The sequence below is a fragment of the Peromyscus eremicus genome, chromosome 10 (assembly GCF_949786415.1).
Source record: "Peromyscus eremicus chromosome 10, PerEre_H2_v1, whole genome shotgun sequence".
Classification (NCBI taxonomy): domain Eukaryota; kingdom Metazoa; phylum Chordata; class Mammalia; order Rodentia; family Cricetidae; genus Peromyscus; species Peromyscus eremicus.
In genome coordinates, this window is record NC_081426.1 from 96,722,303 (window position 1) to 96,746,813 (window position 24,511).

Genomic DNA, 24,511 nt, shown 5'->3' on the forward strand with positions numbered 1-24,511 from the left:
CATGTCTGTTCTTAGTTCTAGATTCTCCATTGTCTTCCTGTGATACATAGGCTGTGTTAGTTTTGGGAAACAGCAACGCCTCAAGATAAAATGCTGAGATCTTCAGAAACATTTACAATAGTTTTATAAGGATATAGCCAAGTACATGAAGATCTCTGTATACTGTGATCACTGATTTTTGTTTATGCTACTTTGCTGAAAGTGTTTATCAACTATAGGAGTTTCCAGGAGGAATTTTTAAGGTCAGTTATGTATACAATGGTATCATCTGCAAATAAAGATACTTTGACTTCTTTTCTTCCAGTTTGTAACCTCTTGATCTCTTTTATTTGTCTTATTGTTCTAGCTAAGACTTCTGTTACTGTATTGAAATAGATATGGAGAGAGTGGATAACCTTGTCTTGTTCCTGATTTAGTGGAAATGTTTTAAGTTTCACTCTATTTAGGTTGATGTTAACTGTGGACTTGTTGAGGCCTATTATGTTGCAGTATGCCCCTTATGTCCCTGATCTCTACAGGACTTTTATCATGAAAGGGTGTTGGATTTTGTCAAAAGCCTTTTCTGCATCTAATGAGATGATCATGTGGTTTTGTTGTGAACCACCCCTGAATCTCTGGGATGAAGCCTACTTGATCATGGTAGATGTTCTTTTTGATGTGTTCTTGAATTTGGCTTGCAAGTATTTTATTTATAAATTTTGCATGTTCATAAAGGAATTTGGGCTGTTTCTTCTGTTACTATTTTATGGAGTAATTTGAGGAGTATTGGCATTAATTCTTCCTTGAAAGTCTGGTAGAATTCTATGCTAAAACCATTTGGCCCTGGAATTTTTTTTATTTGATTGGGAGACTTTGTTTTGTTTTGTTTTTAGTTTTTTTGAGACAGGGTTTCTCTGTGTAGTTTTGGTGCCTGTCCTGGAGCTCGCTCTGTAGACCAGATCTCGAACTCACAGAGATCAGCCTGCCTCTGTCTCCCGAGTGCTGGGACTAAAGGTGTGCGGCACTGCTGCCTGGCTTGGTTGGGAGACTTTTAAGAACTGCTTCTATATCACTAAGGGTTATAGGTCTGTTTAAATTGCTTATCTGATGTTGATTTAACTTTGGTAGATGGTATAAATTGAGAAATTATCTATCCATTTCTTTTAAATTTTCCAATTTGGTGAAGTACAGGTTTTTAAGGTATATTCTTATGATTCTCTGATTTTCTTTGGTGCCTGTTGTTATGTTCCACTTTTCATATCTAATTTTGATAATTTGGATCTTCTCTCTCTGCCTGGCTAAAGATTTGTAAATCTTTTTATTTTTCTCAAAGAGCCAACTCTATTTCATTGTTTTTTGGTTTTTGTTGTTGTTGTTGTTGTTTGTATTTTTGTTTGTTTCTATTTTATTGATTTCAGCCCTGAGTTTGATTATTTCTTTCCATCTACTCCTTTGTGTATTATTCCTTCTTTTTGTTCTAGAGCTTTCAGGTATGCCATCAAGTTAGAAATATGAGATCTCTCCAATTTTTTGTTTGTTTGTGTGTTTTTTAACACAGGGTTTTTTTGTGTAGCCCTCAATATCCTTGAACTAGCTCAGTAGATCAGGCTGGCCTCAAACTCACAGAGATCCCCTTGTCTCTGCCTCCCAATTGCTGGGACTAAAGGTGTGTGCCACCACTACCTGTCTCAATTTTTTAATATAGTCACTTAGTGTTATGAACTTACCTCTTAGAATAGCCTTTATTGTGTCCCATAAGTTTGGGTATGTTGTTTTTTCATTCAGTAGTGACTTGTTCAGTTTCCATGAGCGTGTAAGCTTTCTGTTGTTTCTGTTGTTGATGATATCCAGCTCTAATCCATGGTGGTCAAACAGGATGCAGGCTGTTACTTCAGTTTTCTTATATCTGTTGAGACTTGCTTTGTGTCAAGTTTGTGGTCAGTTTTAGAGGTACTGAGAAGCTATATTTGTTTGTGTCAGGGTGAAATGTTCTGTAAATATCTGTTAGGTTTATTTAGTTTATGAGGTCAGTTAGCTCCAGCACTTCTCTGTTTAGTTTTTGTCTGCATGACCTGTCTGTTGGTATTGAAGTCACTCACTCTTATTGTGTGAGGGCCAATATGTAATTTTAGTTATAGTAGGGTTTCTTTTATGGAGTTGAATGCCTTTGTGTTTGTCCATAAATGTTAAGAATTGTAATATTACCTAGCAGTGGTGGCATGCGCCTTTAATCCCAGCACTTAGGAGGTAGAGACAGGTGGATCTCTGTGAGTTCAAGGCCAGCCTGGTCTACAAAAAAGAGTTCCAGGACAGCCAGGGCTACACAGAGAAACTCTTATTTTGGGGGAAAAAATGTAAATCCTCTTGATGAATTTTTCCTTTGTTGAGATATATAGTGCCCTTCCCTATCTCCTTGGATTAGTTTGAAGTGTATTTTATTGGCTAGATTGGCTTCTTTCTTGGGTCCATTTGCTTGGAATATCTTTTTCCATCCTTTTACCCTGAGGTGATTTCTGTCCTTGATGTTAAGGTATATTTCTTGGATGCAGTAAAAGGAATGGTCCTGTTTTTGTATCCAGTCTGTTAGTGTGTGTCTTTTTATTGGGGGAATTGAGACCACTGATGTTGAGAGTTATCAATGAGCAGTGTCTATTGATTCCTGTTATTTTGTTGTGGTGGTGTAGAACCCCACCCCCACCCCTTTTGATTTGCTGGTCTTAGATTATATATTCTTTGTGTTTTCTTGAGTGTGGTTAACCTCTTCCAATTGAAGGTTTTTTTCTAGTGCCTTTTGAAGAGCTCTATTTGTAGATAGGTACTGCTTAAATATGGTCTTATTGTGGAATGTCTTTCTTGTGATTGAATCATTTCTTGTGATTGAAAGTTTTGCTGGGTATAGTAGTCTGGGCTGGCATCTGTGGTTTTTTAGAGTTTGTAGAACATCTTCTCCAGGTCCTTCTGGCTTTTGGAGTCTCCATTGAATAGTCAAGTGCTGTTCTAATAAATCTGTCTTTATATGTTACTTGATCATTTTTCCCTTGCAGCTTTTAATATTCTTTCTTTGTTCTGTATGTTTAATATTTTGATTATTATGTGTCATGGGGAATTTCTTTTCTTATCCAGTCTATTTGGTGTTCTGTATGCTTCTTTTACCTTAGATAGGCACCTCCTTCTTTAGGTTAAGGAAGAGTTCTTCTATGATTTTGTTGAAAATATTATCCATGCCCTTGACCTGGGTTTCTTCTCCTTTATTCCTGTTATATGTAGAGTTGGTCTTTTCATAGTGTCATAGATTTCTTGGATGTTTTTGTGCCTGGAGTTTTTTCAATTTAACATTTTCTTTGACCAAGGCATCCAGTTCTTCTACCTTGTCTTCAGTGCCTGAGATTCTCTCTTGCATCTCTTGTATTCTGTTGGTGAGGCTTGCCTCTGAGGTTACTGTTGAGTTTCTGAATTTTTCATTTCCATGTAGCATGAATCTTAAAGAGTCTTATTAACAAAAACAAGCCCGGAGCCAGGTATTGGGGTGAACGCTGAAAGATCAGAGAAACAGAACAAACCACAGCTACCTCACCTTGCCACTTCCTCAGCTGATCCTGTTTCTTCAGAATGGAAGCCTCTGAGTCCTCATCCAAATGGATCTCAGCTGAACTGTTGCTCAAAAGCCTAAAAGCTTAACCAGCTCTAGTTCCTGGTCCTCACGCCTTCAATACCTTTCTACCATCACTTCTTGGGATTAAAGGCGTGAGTCACCATGCCTGGCTGTTTCCAGTGTGGCCTTGAACTCACAGAGATCCAGATGGATCTCTTCCTCCAGAAGGCTAGGATTAAAGGTGTGAGTGCCACCATTTTCTGGCCTCCATGTCTGTCTAGTGGCTATTCTGTTCTCTGACCCCAGATAAATTTATTAGGGTTCACGATATATTGGGGAACACAATATCACCACATTTCCATATCCCTCAGTTTGGGTTTTCTTTATTGATTCCATTTCTGCTTTCACATCTTGAATAGTTTTCTTCATTGCATTCCATCATTCATTTATATTTTCATAGATTTCATTAATGGATTTATTCATATCGTCTTTAAGGTCCTTGAGCATATTCATAAAGGCTGTTTTAAAGTCCTTGTCTTGTTCTTCAGCTATATCACATTTCTCATGTACTACTGTAGTAGGGTTGCTGGGCTTTAGTGGAGATATATTGTCCTATTTGACCACCACTGATTAAAGCTGAATATCAACAACAGAAAGTTTACAAACTCATGGAAACTGTACAACTCACTACTGAATGAAAAATGAGTCAGGATAGAAATTATTATGTTTTTATCTTGATGTCTAGGCATCTGGGTTTGGAATAATTGCATTTCTAGTTTGTTGATATCTAGTATTGTCTTTGTTGAGTGGGCTTTCCATTTTTTTGACTTCTGTTGCCCTCTCTAGATCTTAAGAGTGTGTGGTGGCTGTAGGTTTCCTGGTAGGGAGTGCTTCTGAATCCCTGTAAGGTGTGGCCACTGGGGGTCCCTGGGTAGAACTTGTTTCTAGGTATTGGGAGCTGACACTCAGGAATGGGGATTGGATAGAAGGGTGGGGAGGGATGGATGGAGAGGGTTTACAGGAGGGGAGAAAGCTGGGTCTGCCATAGGGCTCTGTGGAGTCCATAGTGAATGGAATAAGAGAAGACTGGCCCCACAGGTGGTCTGCTGCTGAGCTGGGAGATGAAACTGTGACTACAGAATTGGAATTGGAGGATGCCAAGGAGAGTGAAGATCGCCTGCCTGTCTCTCTGGCCAGTGTAGTCAGTAGGTTTCCAGGGAAAGACTACCTCAGGTGTTGGTGGGTGAGACAAAGGGATGGAGTGAGGAACTGAAGCAATAACTTTTAACCACAATTAAATCAGTATTGTCCCCCAAAAGGATTCCATTCTTCTTATCAGTGAGCTTACATTAAAAACAAAAACAAACTATACTTCATTGTCATTACTGTATTTTGATTGACAAATGTTCTGTGGCTAAACTATATCTCCAGTCCCTTAGTACTGAATTTTGAATTTCATCCACAAGAAGCTTTGTACATGTGGGGACACGTGTGTTCCCTGATGTATGTGCTGTGGTTGGATATAGAAGTCGGGACAACTTGTGGCAATCAGTTCTTTTCTTCCACCATGTGAGTCACAGTAGCAAACTCAGGTTGTCGGGCTTGGTGACAGGCATTTTAACCACTGAGCCATCTCTCTGGTCCAAGAACATTTCTTGGGCTGAGCCCTTCCTTTCCTCCACTCTAGAAGGACTCCTTTTCTGACCAGGTTCACAGCTTGCACATCTTCATATGTGTACAGTCAGGTTTTGCAAAGCATCTGTTCAGGCTGGACATGTTCAGAACATGTTCTGGGCTCTCTAGAGGTTCCTGATCTATAGGGAAAGATAAATGTGCAGATGAAAAGCTTAAAAAGGCCAGGCATGATGGCACATGCTTTTAATCCCAGCATTCAGGAGGCAAAAGCAGACTAATCTCTGTGACTTAGAGGCTAGCCTGGTTTACACAATGAGTTCCAGGCCAGCTAGTGCTACCTAGTAAGACCCTGTCTCAAAACATAAGTAAAATTTTAAAAAGTTTAATGAAAAATTATTTCTTGGTTGACTACATGTAAAGTATCTTTTATAGAGTTACTTGTAAATTTTTGGTTTGAACAAATCATTTTAAGTTTCCTTTGCCATCTGTATTCTGAGTAGTGACCAGGATCTGATGCATGTCATTTGGGTCTGAATTTTAGTCTCACGAATGGAGCTTTTGCTGAAAGTCAGAAGCTGCTTTTGTCTCATGTAATTGATAATTTCCTCCAAGTACAAGATATCAATCTGGTCTAGCCAGTGGGGGTTGTATGCTGACCATCTAAGGACAGACCATGCTGCTTTATTGGATAATGATCCAGAGGAGCATAGTAATCTGAAACCCTGGACAGCTTCATGACTTAGATGCCTGCCTTTAGGAATAAACTTTCTCTGTAGTCTGGAGGTTTCTGTTTCCTCTTTTTCTTACATTTCTTTCATGGCCACTGCTGCCCACAGCCACTGGAGGCAGTCTTCACCCAGTACAAGACAGACATGGCCACTGGCCACTGCCCGTCTCTGATGTGACCAAGGAACCTTGGCACACAAACACAGGTTTCCAGGACAGGGTTGTTCTGGGTCTGTCCTTGTTTTCCAGGTGTGTCTACCACCTTCAGCCTAGTGAGAATTCTTCTGCACTTGATGGCAGCCGTATGGTTCTAGATTGTGACCATCATGGCTACAGGGACAGTGGGAGCACTCGGCAGTATGTGTGGATTGCCAAGCTGCCTGTGCCAAAGTGGTATATGTACATAGAAATGTACTAGCAGCCTCAGTGTTAGTGATGATGTATGAAGGGTTATGCTCCAGGTGATGAATAACCCTACACCATCTTAGAGGGCTGAGGAGGTTGGGTCATAGTGCTGGAACAAGATCCCTGCAGCTCCAGAGCCTGTCTTGTTGCACCAGTTCGGCACACCTGTGTCCTGTCTCAGTGTTCTCAAACACCTGCAACTAAGGCATTAAGGTTTTTCATTCTGACCTGTGCTTATTTTCTTACTAGTATCATTCTTCAGACTCATCTAACTCTGCAAGTTTCTTTGTGTAACATTAGTGAGCAGTTTTACTATTTAAGTCCTTTCCTACTGAATATTAAAATTGTCTCCATTCTTAATAGCGGAAATGAGGAAACAGAGGGAATTCTATCACAAACTGGGCATGGAGGTACCAGGTGACATCAAGGGGGAGGCGTGCTCAGCAAAACAGCACTTAGATCCCCGCAATGGTGAGTAGCTGCATTAGACCACCATGCAGTTCAGAGGCTCATTTATCAGGCTTTCCCCCACAGAGCACTTTGTCTCAAGGCTTAGGTGGTTTTGACCATTTTTTCTGATGGTTGTTGAAAAGGCTCTTCATCAACCCTGGTAGCTGGACATGTGGGTTAGACTACAAGAGATACTAGAAAATGCCTAGGGGTCATGTGGAAGAGAACAGAATTGGACAGAGGGCCTAGGAAAAAACTATAGAAGGTAGATATCCTTAAGATTCTGACTTTGCTTGCTTTATGATAAAAAGGCCAAATGGTAGTTGGATTTGGGCATAAAATTAATTGGTACTTTTAAGTCTGTATTTAATAAATTACTTAAATCTTGAGTACTGGCACTTTGCTACTAGGACCATGTAAGTTCCTGAGAAATCTCAAGACCAGCCTGTATATGCTTAAGAGCCTAAGGGGAGTTGGTGCTCAGGTTCCTATGGGAGCCAGACTAGACTTGGGTGAGAGTGGGTAGGGTGGATAAAAGTGAGAATCTATTCCTGAGTATTTATCCAAACAGTAAGGTTCCATGAGCCAGACTACTTACAGAAGTAAGGTTGCTGTGGTGAGTGCTGAGTGGACCCAGAGGCTTGTCTCTGCTGTGCTCACCAATTTTGGTCACTGTCTCCATCTTCTGAGTCCCTTAAGACATATTAGTCCAAATCTACGAGTCTCTCAAGACACATAATCCAAAATCTGCCTCACCCAGCTGCAGCCATAGGTCCTCATACCACAGAGTTGCTTAGATCCTTAGCAAACATGCAGAATGGTTTTAACTGCTATCACTGGACATACGTATGCTCTCAATAGAATGAATATCAACATCATTTTTAGTATACTGTGAACTTTTACAAATATTATAACATTTTGGATTTCTTAATATGGGTTTTGCTAGTCCAAAATGCTTGGAGCCAAAAGTGTTTCAGTATTGGATTTTTTTTTTCATTTTGGAAAAGTTGCATATAATATTTTAATTCTACCTTTTTCTACATACAACCTGTCATATGGGGTTAAGTATAAAAGTTTACACTTACACCTCAAAAAGTTTTACATACTAGAACTTTTGAATTTTGGAATAGAGATATTTCAACCTGTACAACATTTTCTATTTGTGCTAAAAGGTGAAACCAAAGCAGACGACAGTTCCAATAAAGAGACAGCAGAAGAGAAGCAGGAGGAGGACAACGATTACCACAGGAGTGACGAGCAGGTGAAAACTGGCATCAGTTCATTCCCGTGTTCGCATACTTCAGTGTCTCATGAAGTTGTAACAGGATAAAACATCATAAAGTTTTCCTCCTGTTAATTCCTTAACTTTTCTTTATATTCCTATTGTTTATTTGTTTTAATTACCAAAGCAACACATGGTAACTGTAAAGCATTTCAGACATACAGAATTACAATTCATAGTCAGATTATGTTTTATACAGCCCACTGCAAACACTCACTATTGGTGGTTTGGTACCTTCTCTGCTGTGCCCCCAAGGGAAGTGACCCATCAGCACGATGAAGGGAAGTAAGCATGCAATGTTGAGGACTTTCCATGTCTCATTTGCCACATTATCAGCTAAAACAAACAAACAAACAACCCAAACCAAACAAAAACCATATCATCACAGAAGTGCCATAAAAGGGTCTAATAAAACTCCGTATCCCTGTCTACAGAACTTCCTAGTTTGTGAGTTCTAATAGTTGTGATGCTTTTGATGAAATAGGATCATTGTCTTACTAAAACAAGGAGTAAGGAAATGCCATGACTAATTGGCTCTGTGTTTAGAAGTCCTCTCCCAATGGCAGGGAAACAAGAATGAGGCACTTAAAGAGGAACAAAGATGCTATTATTCCTAGGTAATGCTGTCTTACATAAAACCTAAGACAATCCACTAAAAACAGAACTTACTTTGCTCCATGGGTGATTGGCTCAGCATGAAATAATTAGCATATGTTGGGAATTGGCAAAGAACCAACACACACCACCAACAAAAATTTTGGTATGATTTCCTTGGAAAAGAGAGCTCCTTTCCCCAGTCTGACTTTAAACATGATGCCAAGGTTGACAGGAAACAGCCACTATACAGCTTACTGGGAGATGAATGTGCATCAACAGCCATGAGATTGCTGTACATGGTGGGGGTGATCTTGGCCCTATCAGAAGACATAGTAACTGAAACAGTATATTTGGGGCTAGAATGGTGGAATCTTATTTTAACATGTCCATTTCTGCAGTTAATGATAGTTAGCACCACAGAATAGGGATAGGTTTGCAGATAAATGTGGGATAAGCATTCTCCTGTGGTGAGAGGACCACTCTGACTACCCTTGTGTACACAGGCACTACAGTCACCTTGGAGTGAGTGGCCCCTCGTCTCATCTGTTTTACTGATTCTGAGCATCAGTAACAGAAATAATAACAGTAGGTATTGTCTGTAGGTACCTTGGAACAACTCTCAGGTAATATCCCCAGGTTTCACAGGCCCTGCTCTGTAGGCCATGTGCCTGCTAGCCTTTCTGGAGCAATCGTGTTCCTTGCCTGGACTCATTACTATGCTTTTGGAAGCCACTGGGTCTCTAGACCTTGCCCAGGCCTGGGTGTTGCTTGTGTCAGTTTTCTATAGTTGGCATAGAATTGTTGAGAGTATTTTCTCTAATCTTTTACAGTTTAAAAAATTGCTATTGTTGACTGTTGTTAATTTTTGCCTTTTCCTTTTTATACCAAATATGCTACTTGTTTGTTTCTTAAAGCATATGTGAAGAGTGAATTTTGTTTTTCTTTTTTGTATTGGTCTAGCCTTTGGAGCTAAACTCTGTGTATATTCTTGATCTCACACAGGCTGTACACTTCCTGGGTGCCTTGGGTACATCCCTGGCACTGACAAGTTGTGCCTTATAATCCTATTTCTGGAGAGGCATGAAGGCCATCATCTTACCATTCTAGATAAGTGTTCTCAAGTGTCCACCTGAATACCCTGCTTTGGCTGTAGTACTTTTTATTTCCTTTCTCTCGTATTTAGAGGATGCTGTCTGTGCTGATCTCTGCATGGAGTCCTTGCTCCTCCAGTGTCCAGGTTCTGGTTTGCTCTTTTGTTGCTGTGGTAAACAACATGACCAAAAGCAACTTGGGGAGGAAGAGGCTTGTTTCATTTTTCACTTTATGGTCCATCATCAAGAGAAGCCAAGATAGGATCTCAAGGTAGGAACCTGGAGGCAGAAACTAAATCAGAGACCACAGAGGAACACTGCTTATTGACTACCTTCCTCTGGCTTGCTTACCTAGATTTCTTATACAACTCAGGACCACCTCCTTAGGGTAGCACTGTCCTCAGTGGGCTGGGCCTATCTCCATTAATTAGCAGTCAACAAAATGCCCCACAGACATTCCCACAGACCAATTTGATGTAGACATTTCCTGAGTTGAGGTTCTTTCTTCCCAGATGTGTCAAAAAGACAATCAAGATTAGCCGTAACAAGTCTGCTCTTCCTCAACTAGACATACAAACATATCACTATTAAACCATAGCCTTTCCCTGTTTGTTTGTCCTAGGATCTTACGTTGATATGAGAGTATAAAATACAGTACAACTTTAAAATCCCATGGTGTTTAAGAAGTTTCATCACTTAAAAGTTCAGTGTCTTGGGGACTGAAAATATGGCTCAGTGAGTCTCTTTAAAAGTCAAAAGTCTTAATTCTGCATTCCTGTAAAATCAGAGTTGTTTCATTCTTGTTTCAAAAGGAAAGAACCAGGTTATAGAAAGAATCACAGTTGCTGGGTGGTGGTGGCACATGCTTTTAATCTCAGCAGTTGTGGGCAGAGGCAGTCAAATCATGACTGGCCTGGTCTACAGAGCAAGTTCCAGGACAGCCAGGGCTACATAGAGAATCCTTATCTTGAAAAACAAACAACAAAAAAATAATCACAGTTAAGGGAAAACCAGAGTCCAGCAGTGTAGCTCTAAAATCTTATAGTTCAATGTCTGGCATCTTGGTCTCAGACTCTTATGGGTTCCAAAGGGCTTGGGCAGCTCCACTTCTTTGACTGTCATCCGTGGCACACACAAGTTGTCTCAGGGTAGGTTCAGGCCAACTCTATTCCACACTCGCCTCTCTTCCCACTGTCCTAGTATCTCCAGTTTGCAGAAGTCTACTGCAACTGAGGCTGCATCTTCATCAGTAGCTCTCCTGGCCTCTCACCTGGGGGGCTCCAATACTTCTACTTGGTACTAAACCTCAGATTCTCTCCATGACTCTTCCAGTCCTGGAGTTTCCACTGTAACTGAGGCTGCACCTTCGCTAATTGCCCCCCACCACACACACACTCTCTGGCCTCTCTTTAGGAAGATGCCAGCCCTGCCACACTGTGCCAAGCCTCAATTGCTCTTTATGACCTGTACATGCCTGAAAAACCAGTATCATGTGGGAGACACTTCCACATCATATGCTGAAGTCTGCTGCCAGCTTAATGTGCAGCCTTGGTCTCTCACAATGTACCATAGTTTCTGTGTGTGACTCTAAGGAAATACTTGGAAGATTTCACCTTCATGATGCTGGTCTCTTATTGACCACAGCTGATATTTTTAGCCCCAGCTAACCAGCAATGATTGTCCCAGTAAAGCAAAAGGTTTCACTTCAGTGGTGCTGGTCTCCTGTTAATCACAGTTGTTCTTCAGTTCCAACTGACCAGAAATCACAAATTCTTAATGAAAAATATCATATAAACATTAAAGACCAGGCATGGTGGCTCATGCCTTTAATCTCAGCACTCAGGAGGCAGGTGGATCTTTGAATTTGAGGCCAACCTGGTCTGTATAGTGAGCTCCGGGACAGCCAGGGCTACACAGTGAGTCTTCGTCTCAAACACAAACACACACACACAGTCTTCCTCTCCCTCTCATGGAGTCTTTGAGCTACTCTCACATTTCTCTCTGAAACTTCACTAGCCAGGCCTTCACTGTCTGCATTTCTCTCAAATTATCTTCCAACAGCTCACGAAGCCCTGAGCACTCAATGGCTTTTCCAGCCCAAAGCTTCAACATTTTCTGCCTTCATCCCATAAAACAGTCCAGGACATTAAAGCTACAGAGTCAGGTCCATCACAGTACCAGTTCCTGGTACCAGTTTCTGTCTTAGTTAGCTCTCAGTTGCTGTGATAAAACACTGACCAAAAGTAGTTTGAGAGGCAAGGATATATTGGCTTACAGGTTCTAAGTCCATCATGGAAGGCAGCCAAAGCAAGAACCTAGAAGCAAGAACTGAAGTAGAGACCTTAGAGGAACACTGCTTGCTGACTTCCTTTCCTTGGTTTGCTCACCTAGCTTTCTAACACAACACAGGACTACCTATTAAGTGGTGATATTACCCCTGGTAGTCTGGCCTGGCCCCACCTCTATCAGTTAGCAATAAAGAAAATTCCCTACAGATGTGCCCATATGTTGTTGATTGTTTTTGCTCTTTTGGGGGGGCCCCACCACCTAGCTACCAAATAAATCACACAGAGGCTTATTCTTACTTAGGAATGCCTGACCTTAGCTTGGCTTAGTTTGTTGCTAGCTTTCCTTAAATTATCCCATCTATCTTTTGCCTCTGAGCTTTTCCCATTCTCTTACTTCTGTATACTACTCTTACTCCATGGCTTAATCTGTAGCTGGGTGGCTGGCCCCTGGAGACCTCCTCCTTCTCTGGCTTCTAGATCCCTTTTCAATCCCTCTTCCCAGATTTCTCCTTCTATGTATTCTCTCTGCCTACCAACCCCGTCTATCTTTTCTTCTGCCTTGCTATTGGCTGTTCAGATCTTTATTAGACCATCAGGTGTTTCAGAAAGGCACAGAAACACAGCTTCAGAGTTAAATGCAACATAAACAAAAGTAACACACCTTAAAATAATATTCCCCAACACCCATAGAGCAGTTGAAGGAGGCAGTTCCTGAGTTGAGGTTCCTTCTTCCCAGGTGGGTGTGTCAAGTTGACAACCAAGATAAGCCCTCATAGTCCAGTTGTGCAGAGAGCCCAGAAAAACTTCAAGTCACCGATGTGGTTAAACACATGGGACCTATAGCCCCATCTTCTCATGTCCTAACCCTAACCTTAAGCTGCAGCTACTTTCATAAGCTGACACTCTGCCATGCCTGTTTCCTTGCCTGTGAAATGGGTGGTGCTTATGTCTTCCCAAGGCTTCTGTGGGGTACAGTTGAAGCATGTGATGGACAATAAAGTACCAAGCCAGCTAAGGATCAGTTAGTGTTGGTTTCACACTTATTTTCTCTTATTAGTGTCCCCTGAATCATCATTGCTTTCTGTCAGTCTCTCTCTGTGGTCCTTGTAGTTGTTTGTCTTAGGGAACACTGGCTGTGACTGGCCCACGTTCTTGAATGTGCTGTCTCCCAGTTGAGTTCTCCTTTTCTATACCCTTTCTTTGCTTTGGTTCCTGACTTTTCAGGCTCTGATGTTGCCACTTTCTTTGGTGTCTCTCTAGACCTTTCCATGTCCTGATGCTTTAGGTATGTATGTAATATAGGATTTTAGTTGCATTTTTAAACACATCTTGAAGATCCTATTTAACAGTTGTGTCCATTGGAGTAGCTGTCTTGTTTTTCCCTTTCCTGTTGACCCATCCTTAGGTTGTTTCTTCTCACCCAGTAATTTGGAAATACTGTATCTTTTTAGTCTTTCATGGTACGCTTAAATTTTCGAACATGCTTAAGTTTACATTTTTAAGTAATCTAATGCTTTGTTTCAGAATTTTTTTTTTTTTTATGAATCAGAGTTGGGCTTAATGAAGTTATTTTGATTTTAGTATAGGCTTAGGCATAAGGGGTAAGAGAAAGAGAGATGTCAGGAGGAAGTAAGACACATCCAAAAGCATGAGCAGCCTTCTCAGAGGAGAGTCATGGTCGTTGTAATTTTTTATTTTATTTCCCACTACTGTTATTCCATAAACTGTTGCTTATTTTTACTAAAATTTTGGCATAACCTGGTGACTCAATACCTGTAATCCCAGCACTTGGGGTGGGAAAATTATCACCATTTTGAGGACATTCTGAATGAGACCTTCTCTTCAAAAAATAGGACTTTAAGGGCTGGAGAGGTTAATCTCAGAGGTTAAGACACTGGCTGCTCTTCCAGAGGTTCAGGTTCAATTCCCAACACCCACATGGTAGTTTACAACTGTCTGTAACTCCAGTTCTAGGGAATCCAGTGCTGTCTTCCACCTTCAGAAGGCACCAGACATACACATACACTGATGTACATACAGCCAAAACACCATACAATATAATAAAATCATTTTTTAATTAAAAAGCAAAACTTTAAAAATATTTTAATGACCAAAATCATTGTATGAAATTCTGAAAGAATTAATAGCATTTAAAAAAAAAAAGAAGAAGAAGGCCGGGCGGTGGTGGCGCACGCCTTTAATTCCAGCACATGGGAGGCAGAGCCAGGCGGATCTTTGTGAGTTTGAGGCCAGCCTGGTCTACAGAGCGAGATCCAGGAAAGGCGCAAAACTACACAGAGAAACCCTGCCTCGAAAAACCAAAAAAAAAAAAAAAAAAAAAAAAAAGAAGAAGAAGAAAAAGGGAAAAAAAATTTTTCTTAAAAAAGAAAAATTTAACCAAGCCAAAATAAAGTTGGTTTGGTTTTGGGGAGATTGTTTGTTTGTGACAGGGTCTCACATAAACCATTCTAGCCATGAGCTCACTGTTTAACCAAGGATGATCTTGAACTTCTGATCTTCATGCCTCCACTCCTTATTTAAGTGCTAAGATTACAGGCATGCACAGCCTGTACCAGTTATGTTGTAGGGATCAAAGCTAGTGCTTTGTTAAGCAAGCACTTAACCAAGAAAGCTGCATTCCCTGAACTCTTCTCCAACAGTAAAACTTAGATGCCAAACTGATAGTTGTATAGATTTAGTTACGTTTCATGCTGTTGTTGAGTTTGGTATTAGTTTTGTTTGTGGTGCAACTAGGGTACAACTGAGAGCTTCACACACTCTAGGCAAGTGCTTTACTACTGAGCTACAGCCCTCTTCTCACTCTACTTTTCATTCTATGACAGGTTCTCATTAAGTTGTTCAGACTGGCCTTGAACTCAGGATACTCTTTCCTCAACCTCCTGAGTAGCTAAGGTTAGAGGTCTGTGTCACCATGTTTAGCTCTTTGGGTGTTTGTTTTATTTTCCCACAATGTTGGATTTATCTTCAGTCTTTCTCTTTTGTGGGTTCTGTTTTATATGTCATTTCAGAACAAGTGTGTGGATAGTAAACATTTCAAGTTCTTGTGTGTTGGCGTATTTATTACTGTCCACATTCACAATGAATTCTAAATTCAAAATAATTTTATCGATTAAAGGTGTGCACCACCACCGCCAGGTTGTCTTGTATCTTTTAAGACATATCTTTTCAACTGGATTGTCTCTTAAACATTAAATATTAAGAACAGAAAATGGACAAGGCTGGTTGCACATACCTTTAATTGCAGCACTTGGGGGATGGGGACAGAGGCAGGCAGACCTCTCTGTGAGTTCAACACCAGCCTGGTTGTACATAGTTCCATTCCAGTCAGAGCTACATAATAAAACTATCTCAAGAAGGAAGGAAGGAGAAAAGAAAGAAAAATGGCACACTAAGAGAGCTAAGGATGTAGTTCAATGGTAGAAAGCTTGCCTGGCATGCACAAGGCCCTAAGTTTGTCTCCCCCCACCCCCGACCCAGGACCAAAAAGGAAAACAAAAGAAACCATTAAAAGGCAAACTGCCTACCCCATGTGTATGTCAGTCTATCTCCTCTTGTGTTCCCTGTTAGCTTAGGCGGGATCATCTCCTGGCACTCAATGGCAGAAAGGTCTAGACCTCTCTGTGACCACAGCTGGGTAAAACAGGAGAGCCCTGACCACTCTGGACCATGGCTTGACTCCAACTCTTGTGTTTGGTCAGTCAGGGTGTTGGATGGTATCCTGTTCATGGTGGCCTCTGAATTCTCGGACCGTACTTACTCCTCTTTCCTCTTCCTCTCTCTGAACAGAAATTGCCCCTACTTTGTCCCCTGTCTTCACTACTAAATAACCCCAGGAACAGGCTTGTGGCCAGTAAATGATTTACATGACCTTAGTTTTCCCATTTCCTGGGGCAAGGGATTGAAGGGGCTCTTTCTGTGGGAGCCTCACCTATCTGTAGGTGATCAAGCTCCCCATCTGATTCAGTCTTAATTCTGTTTTGGGAGTTCCCAGCTATCTATGAATCTGCCTCATGGTTGTTGTTGCTGTTCCACACGAGGAACCTTTATTCCTTCTGCTCTTCATTTCTTCTTCCTCCTCTCAACTTTGCCCCAAGTTGGGAACTACTTGGGTCCCTTTTTCCTTTCTTTTGCCCTTGTTCACAGTGAAAAGGCCGTCTGGGCAGGATCATTAGCTGTGCCACAGTCTCTCTGTAGATGAGACATGTATTGCTGCAGGTCTCTTTTCCTAAGGCTGGGTTACTTCTTTTGGGACAGCCTGAGTAGCAGGTGGTTGGTGAGTGGGCAGGTGGCTCTAATCACCTCTCTCTCTCCTCAGGAGATGCCTTCTACAAGATATTCTCACACCCAGAAACCCCACCTGTGGTCAAGGGACATCTGGGGTGGAAATGTGAGTCTTGTTTCCACGAAGGCCCCTCCTTAGCTCCCCAATGTCTACTATGATGGGGCTTTGGGTGTTTTTTTTTGTTTGTTTTTTGAACAGCCATTATGGGCTTTAGGGGTCCCCAACATACATTGATCCCTGTCCTTCTCTTCATGGGGCTCTTTTGTAAGGACGGAAGGATAGGCTGTCACCTCCTGCAAGAACACGTAGGAGCACCAGGTCTCTTTCTGTGCCCCCCGCCCCCGTTTCAAGCTCATCTACCTCAATTCAGTCTATTTTCATTCTGAATTCTCCTTTACTTTCTACATAGAAAGACCTTCCCAGAGCAGCCTCTGTACACAGTAGCTTTTTAGCTGTTTTCCCACCTCTGCAGTTCCAGAGGACAGCAGTGGCAGTGCTGCCCTCACCCGTGGGGAGGCAGCATTCTGCCTTTAAGTTTCTTGCAGCTGGTGTAAAATCCAGATGCTACATGGCAAGAGGGGAAGGCGTCAAAGAATGTGGAGCAAGTGCAGGGGTAGAGCAGAGGCAGGAAGTAAAATCCTGTGGCCTGGTTCCCTGGACAGTCTCTGTTGCAGACAAGAAATTCTGTTACCTGTAACAAAGCATGTCCTCAACTCTAAGGTCTCAACATCCCCCACATACACCTTGGAGTCTGGACAGCAGTACCTGTGTGGGGAAAGATTCATATCAGTTACTCCTGACCCATCTGCCCTGATGCCTCACCTCCTGAGTCTTATCTCAGACCTGACTGCTGCAGGTGGTCACCTTTCCAAGGTGTTAGTTTCTTGTTTGTGAAACTTTACAGGCACCTGCTCTTGTCTCACAGATGGCTTAGACCCATAGTCCTGTGGAATGAATGCATTCTGCTGTTTGTGTGCCTCAAATGAAGCACACCTGAAGCATAGGTGTGCTTCAGACATCTCGCTCCCTGGGGGTCCATGGCCTTGATCACACCTTTCCTGAATACACCTGAGTCCAGCCAGAGCTAAGCACAGGACTACATACCTCACAAGGATGCAGACTCTGGCTAGAGCACACTATAGCTCACAGCTTACAGCCATTTGGCTAAGTAGGTGTCAAATGGGGTTACTGTAGTCCATTCACAAAGGTCACTAGATGCGTGCAAGTTTTTTAAAAATTCTTTTCTCATATATTACATCTCAACCATTTTCCCCTCCCTCCTCTCCTCCTATGGTTGAAAGAAAATGGCCCCCAAAAGGAGTGGCACTATTAGGAGGTGTTGCCTTGTTGGAGGAAGTATGTCACTGTGGAGGCGGGCTTTGAAGTCTCATTATGCTCAACCTATGCCCAGTGAGACAGACCAATTCCTGTTGCCTGTGAGTTAAGATGTAAGAACTCTCAGCTCCTTCTCTAGCACCATGTCTGCCTGCATGCTGCCTTGCTTTCCGCCATGACGATAATAGACTAAACTTCTGAACTCTAAGCAAGCCACCACAATTAAATGTTTTCCTTTATAAGAGTTGCCATGGTCATGGTGTCCTTTCATAGCAATAGAAACCCTAAGATAATTTCCAGCCCTTCCCCCATCTTCCCTCTCCCATGCAGATCCACTCCTGCTCTGTTTCCCTTCAGAAAAGGGCAACCCTCCTAGGGATATCAACCAAACATGGCATATCAAGTTACAATGAGACTAGGCACATTCCCTCATATTAAGGCTGGATGAGGCAACACAGTAGGAGTCCCAAAAGAGTCAGAGACAGCCCCTGCTTCTACTGTTAGGAGTTCCACACCAAGCTCTACACAACCATAACATATGTAGAGGACCTAGGTCAGACCCATACAGGCTCCCTGATGGTTCAGTCTCTGTGAGCCCATATGAGCCCTGGTTAGTTGATTCTATGGGCTGTTTTCTTGTAGTGTCCTTGACCCATCTGGTTCCTACAATCCTTCCTTCCCTTCTTCTGCAGGATTCCTTGAGCCCCATCTAATGTTTGGCTATGGGTTTCTGCATTTGCTCCAATCAATTGGTGCATGTAAATTTATAAACATTCCTTAGGGAATGTTTTCTTAGGGACATTTTTTTCTATTCAAGTCTACCTTATCTCTTATTAACTTAAGCTAGATTTCTTTTGGTTAATAATCTGGTATTTCAGCTTATTAAATATCTTCCTCTAATATCTAACATTGACTAGATTTTATTTAATCAAACCAGAATTTTTCTCTTTTTAAAGATTTTTTTTTCTTATGTGAGTATTTTGCTTACATGGATGTATGTGCATCATACATGTGCCTAGTGCCTGAAGACTCCTTGGAACAAGAAGCAAGATGGTTGGTTATAAGCTCTCATGTGAGTGCGAGGAAGCAAACCTGAGTCTTCTTCAAAAGCAGCAAGTATTCTTATCACTGAGCCATCTCTCCAGTCCCTAGAAAATTTAGATGGCAAGTTAGTTATATTTCCCATGACTACTGATAAACTGATGCTGATTTCTACTTTAACTTAACATGTTTATTTTGTTCTTGTTGCTTCCCTTTTTGGTACTAGGTAAGGTTGATGGCAGAGAATTAATGTTTTCTTTAATCTTTTTTTTTTTCATGTCTGTTTTGCAAGTTAAACGTTCTTACTTTACTAGTTACAAATTGCTTAAATGAATACATACATTTTCAAAAGTCCATAGCTGATGATAGTCAGCACCTTACCCCTAAGATTCCTCCTGTCTCCTTCCTATCCATCTTCGTAAACCAGTCTTTTCCATAGTTGTTTGAAAGGCGCTCTTTTTCATTCTTGCTCTGTAATGTGATTTAGTAATAATCTATTTTCTGATCACTTGGCCAGTATCTCCTTTCTCTCGTTTTGGTTTTGTTTTGTTTTTGGAGACAGAGCTTCACATAGAGCAAGCTGACTTGAAAATCTCTGTAGCTGAGGTTGACCTTGAACTGATCTACCTACCTCTACCTCCCTGAGTACTGGGATGACAGGCCTATGCACTGCATCCAACAGATGTGTCTTAGCAATGCACTACCTCACCTCTATGTCATTTCTTTTTATCTTCTTTTTTTTTTTTTTTTTTTTTTTTTTTTTTGGTTTTTCGAGACAGGGTTTCTCTGTGTAGCTTTGTGCCTTTCCTGGAACTCACTTGGTAGCCCAGGCTGGCCTCGAACTCACAGAGATCCGCCTGCCTCTGCCTCCCGAGTGCTGGGATTAAAGGCGTGCGCCACCACCGCCCGGCTTCTTTTTATCTTCTAATAAGGTATTTCAAGAAATTTGTCCTTTTGTTTAAGTTGTGCCTCCCCCCTTTTCTTTTTTTTTTTCTTTTTCTTTTGTTGTTGTTGTTGTTTTGTTCTTTGAGTCAGGGTTTCTTTTTGTAGTCCTGGCTGTCCTAGAACTCGCTTTGTAGACCAGGCTGGCCTTGAACTCACAGAGATCCACCTGCCTCTGCCTCCTGAGTGCTGGGATTAAAGGCGTGGGCCACCACTGCCCAGCCTTCTTTTTAGTGTGTGTGTGTGTGTGTGTGTGTGTGTGTGTGTGCGTGCAGGTGCCTGTGGAAGCCAAAAGAAGGCATTAGACATCCTGGAACTCAAGTTACAGCTGGTTGTGAGCTGCCCAGCATGGGTTCTGAGAACTAAACCCTTGGGTCTCCTGGAAGAGCATCATGTACTTTACAAAGAGGCCATCTCTCTAGCCCCTTTGTTTTTATCTGATCATTGCTTTCCTGGTCTTCCATCCTTCAGGGGACTTACTTTTAAATTCTGACTTCCCTTGCCCTTCCCTCTGTGCAAGTCTGTCTCTATCTGTCTTCCTTATTGGCTTCCTTAATTCTGATACTTTAATTTGAATCTTTGCCTTTAAATTTAAATTCTCACTCGTAATTTCCTCAAATGATCTTTGAGAAAGTTTTTTTGTCTTGAGTAGTTAAGGTACCCAGTGTTTTTAGCTTCAGTGAATGTGTTTACTAATTTTAGAAGTTGTGTTGTATTTTTATGCCTGTAACATGTTCTTTACTCAGTATCTTATGTTTTTAATTCTTCCTTTTCTATTTCTTGTGATTTTATGATACATATTTCAGTTACTTTCCTTTTTAATTCTTTTACCTGAATTTTCAGAAATTTGAATGAACCCATGTTGGAGATGCTTTCTCTACAGTCCTGGGATAAGGCTTTGTCTCCCTGAAGCAGATCTCCATTTGCATTGCATTAGGATCCAACAGTTAACTCCACTTGTAGGTTTCCATCCCACACCTGTACTCTGTCTGACTCTAGAAAATAATGGCTCATCCAGAGCACCCATCTAAGTGTCAGGCCAAGGCTTTGCTCATGGCCTTTCTGTCAAGAACACACCTCTGTTTCCCTCACAAACCTTGCTCAGTACAGGACTTGTCTGGACAGGGTAGCCACTTGAGAACACTTAAAGACTCAGTGCCCTTGGCAAATACAGACACATAACTCTCAGGGTGACTAAGTTAAGAAGACCAAAATTGACAGGCTAGAGTGTTTCTCAGCATCACAAAGACTCTGAGGAGGTTTTAAAAGGAGGTATAAAATGACTGAGGTAGAAATCCTTGTACAGTGTTGTTCTGATTTCAAAGACCAGTACTCATAGATGTAGAAACTAGTGCTCGTCCAGGAAAAGTCTGAGAGTTGGCAGTCCTGACCTCATATCCTTTCTCTTCCAGGTGAGCATCTGTCTGGAATGCAATAGCAGCAAACTACGGGGCTTGAAGCGGAAGTGGATTCGATGCTCAGCCCAAGCAACAGTGCTGCACCTGAAGAAATTCATCGCCAAGAAGCTCAATCTCTCCTCCTTCAATGAGGTAGTCATCAGCCAAAGATCTGGGATGGATTCTTCTTTGCCTGTCTTGTTTGTTAAAATAACAGCCAAAGACACACACATCCCTCTTTTTTTCCCCCCGAGACAGGGTTTCTCTGTGTAGTTTTGGTGCCTGTCCTGGATCTCTTTCTGTAGACCAGGCTGGCCTCGAACTCACAGAGATCCGCCTGGCTCTGGCTCTGCCTCCCGAGTGCTGGGATTAAAGGTGTCTGCCATCACCGCCTGGCTGTTTGGAGATTTTTTAAAAAATGTTTTTAATTAGATTTATTTAGTGAGTGAGTGAGAGAGAGAGTGTGTGTGTGTGTACATGGGCAGTGACAGCTTGCAAAAGTCAGTTCTCTCCCTCCACCATGGAAATCCTGGTGATTAAACTCAAAGGTTGTCAGGCTTGGCAACAAAGTGCTGACCCCTTATATAGAAATCAGTTTGTTTGTTTAATTTATTTACTTGATTCTATTTATTTATTTATTTATTTATTTACTTTTGGTATTTTGAGACAGGGTTTCTCTGTGTAACAGCTCCTCGGTGCTGGGATTAAAGGCATGTGCCACAACTGCCTGGTTCATGCCCAGATTTTTATGTGAGTACTAGGATCTGAACTCAGGGCCTTATGTAGAGCAAGTACTCTTAACTACTGAGCCATCTCTGTAGTCCCAGAACTTCTGTTTTTTAATTTGATGAATGAGGGGTGGTGGATGGATGAATGAACAAGTGGTGGGTACTTACAGATCAATAGCTGAAACCCAAGTAGACCCACAGACCCAGAGCTTGTCATCGGGGCTCACGGCAGAGACTTGTATGTACATGTGCTCAGAAACCCAGGCTGGTGTGGTACTTGAGCAAGAACAGCAGGAGCTGGTCCTGCTGCACCAAGGAAGGGTCAAAAGAGTTCTGAGGCTGTGTGGAAAAGGACTTAGAGGGCACATAGACCCCTGTCAAGACAGACGGTCCAGTAGGTTGCAGCAGGTACGTGTGAGTGGTGGTTGAGAATAGTTTGGAGAGTAGTATATACAGCTGTGCTAGCCATCGAGCCTGTGTCCCAGCGGGAGCCTGTGGATATGACCCCACTGGAAGAAGGTCTTGGCAGATGTAACATCTTAAGGATTTTGAGATGAAACACCTCAGATTGTCTACTAAGCCTAAACCCAGGGATAAGCATCCTGTATTAGTATGCAGTAGAAGAAGATTTTAGACACAGGTCAGGGGAAGCAAGATAGAGATAACAGAGGCAGGGACTGCAGTGACCTGGCCACAAGACCCTAGAAACCATAGGGCAAGAGGATCTTCTTGTACTCAGTGTCCCTCAGGTCCATGTGCTGAAAACTCCATTTCAACCCCATGGTGCTGGGAGGCAGGGCCTTGGGGAGGTGTTTAAATCATGACTGGTACCTGGGGAATCTTTCATCGCTCTGTTATAGCTTGCAGTGACAGCAAGTGCTTACATTATAACCAGAATTCCAGCCTGTAGCACATATTAGCTGTTAACCAGTTATATATTAACTGTTAATTGTGTTATATTAAAATATGTTAATGTTGCCGGGCGGTGGTGGTGCACGCCTTTAATCCCAGCACTCGGGAGGCAGAGGCAGGCAGATCTCTGTGAGTTCGAGGCCAGCCTGGTCTACAGAAAGAGATCCAGGACAGGCACCAAAACTACACAGAGAAACCCTGTCTCGGGGAAAAAAAAAAAAAAAAAAAAAAAAGTTAATGTTTTGTTATATTAACATATTAACTTCATCAGTTGCCCAGTCTGTGCTGTTTAATTATAGCCACACTGAAAGACACTCCTGGCAGTCTTGCCACAGTGCTCTTCAGAGCTGTGTATCAGACCCAGGAACCAGAGTTTTGGACTGTCAAGCAGCCCAATGCTCAACCCTGAGCCAACCACATGAGTGGTTGGGAAGGAGGTGGCAGACAAAGAATGAGGATATAACTTGATACTCACTACCAGGAGCCCACAGGAAAAAGAAAAGAAAGTCTAGATTTGGTTTATTTGGGGAATAAGGTAGAGGAGAGACTTGGACCCTATGAAGGTAAAGATGTCCATCTTGACTTGAAGTGGCTTCTATGACTGTACAGAGCCAGGAACATCAGGCAGTTCAAGGGGAGGCTGCCTTCCATGTGCAGGAACATTTCTTCACGGGGACCAACAAGAAGTGAAGCATTTTCTTAATTTTTTTTTTGTTTTTTTTTTATTTGTTTGGTTTTTTTTGTTTTTTCGAGACAGGGTTTCTCTGTGTAGCTTTGTGCCTTTCGTGGAGCTCACTTGGTAGCCCAGACTGGCCTCAAACTCCAGAAATCCGCCTGCCTTTGCCTCCGAGTGCTGGGATTAAAGGCGTGCGCTACCAACGCCCGGCTTGAAGCATTTTCATTGCACCTGGCTATCAGCTCATGAGTATCCCAGGTGGATCTCACACTGCTCAGAGCCCTGCAGTCCCTAATGCTGTGTGAAGTGTGGGGAGCATTGTCATGGACATTGGATAAGGAAGGGGGACAAGCACTAAGGGCAAGTCATAAGAACTGGGTGAGGGCATTATGCCTTGCTGGGGACAGGAGCTTATATGCAGTTTGTGTATCACAAGGTAAACACCATTTAGTAAAGATGACAGCAGACAGTTGAGCTTTCATGGACCCAAAGGCTGGTCTGTCTACAAGAAACACACATTCCTATGTGGCCTGTGAGAACAGCCTTTGTCCTCTGCCTAGAGAGATACCAAGACCATCTGGGTCATTGATCACACACTTAAGGAAATACAAATTTAAAAAACAGTGAGACATCACCATGCACCTCCTCAAGCACCCATGTGCAGATTATATAATGGCAAGTGCTATCCAGGTGAGCCTGGAGAAGTGGAGGGCCAGTGCTGGCCAGATACACCTATAAGCATTAGACTTCAGATGAGGAGACACAGAACCACAACTAGGTGCAATGGGAATAGACTGTTATAGGAAGATGGCAGCCAGGTTGCTGGCTCCTCACAGACTGAATGAAGTACAGGATATATAACCCATATGCCTAACAGTCTAGTCTCTGTGGGAATATGTATATGTAAGATGAGGTGAGGGAGCCTAAAACTGTTCTCTAAGTAGTAAAGTCTATTAAATAAGTGAGAAAAAGTCCAAGAGCACATTTCCCTCACTGTATTGAGAACAGGATAGCTAGAAGTAAGGGTCAGTGGGCAGGGTAGCCATGGTGAAAGCATCCTGGTCTGAAACCCATGATGGTGTAGGCTAGCAGGTGGGTGTAGATCAATCCCTGCAGCTGTATGTGAAGAAGG

The 24,511-nt window shown here is 42.2% G+C and overlaps 1 protein-coding gene across 6 annotated transcripts in view; it reads left to right on the forward strand.

Annotated features, from left to right (window-relative positions):
• Pcgf3 (polycomb group ring finger 3) overlaps positions 1-24,511 on the forward strand; it is a 44,508-nt gene that overhangs the window by 16,868 nt on the left and 3,129 nt on the right. For 5 of the 6 annotated variants that reach the window (XM_059274947.1, XM_059274950.1, XM_059274948.1 and 2 more), the window contains 4 exons: positions 6,701-6,808; positions 7,960-8,048; positions 16,382-16,453; positions 21,079-21,216. In XM_059274947.1, coding sequence (XP_059130930.1) covers positions 6,701-6,808; positions 7,960-8,048; positions 16,382-16,453; positions 21,079-21,216 — 407 coding nt within the window. The remainder of the gene's footprint in view (positions 1-6,700; positions 6,809-7,959; positions 8,049-16,381; positions 16,454-21,078; positions 21,217-24,511) is intronic. The other variant, XM_059274951.1, reaches the window with a different exon arrangement.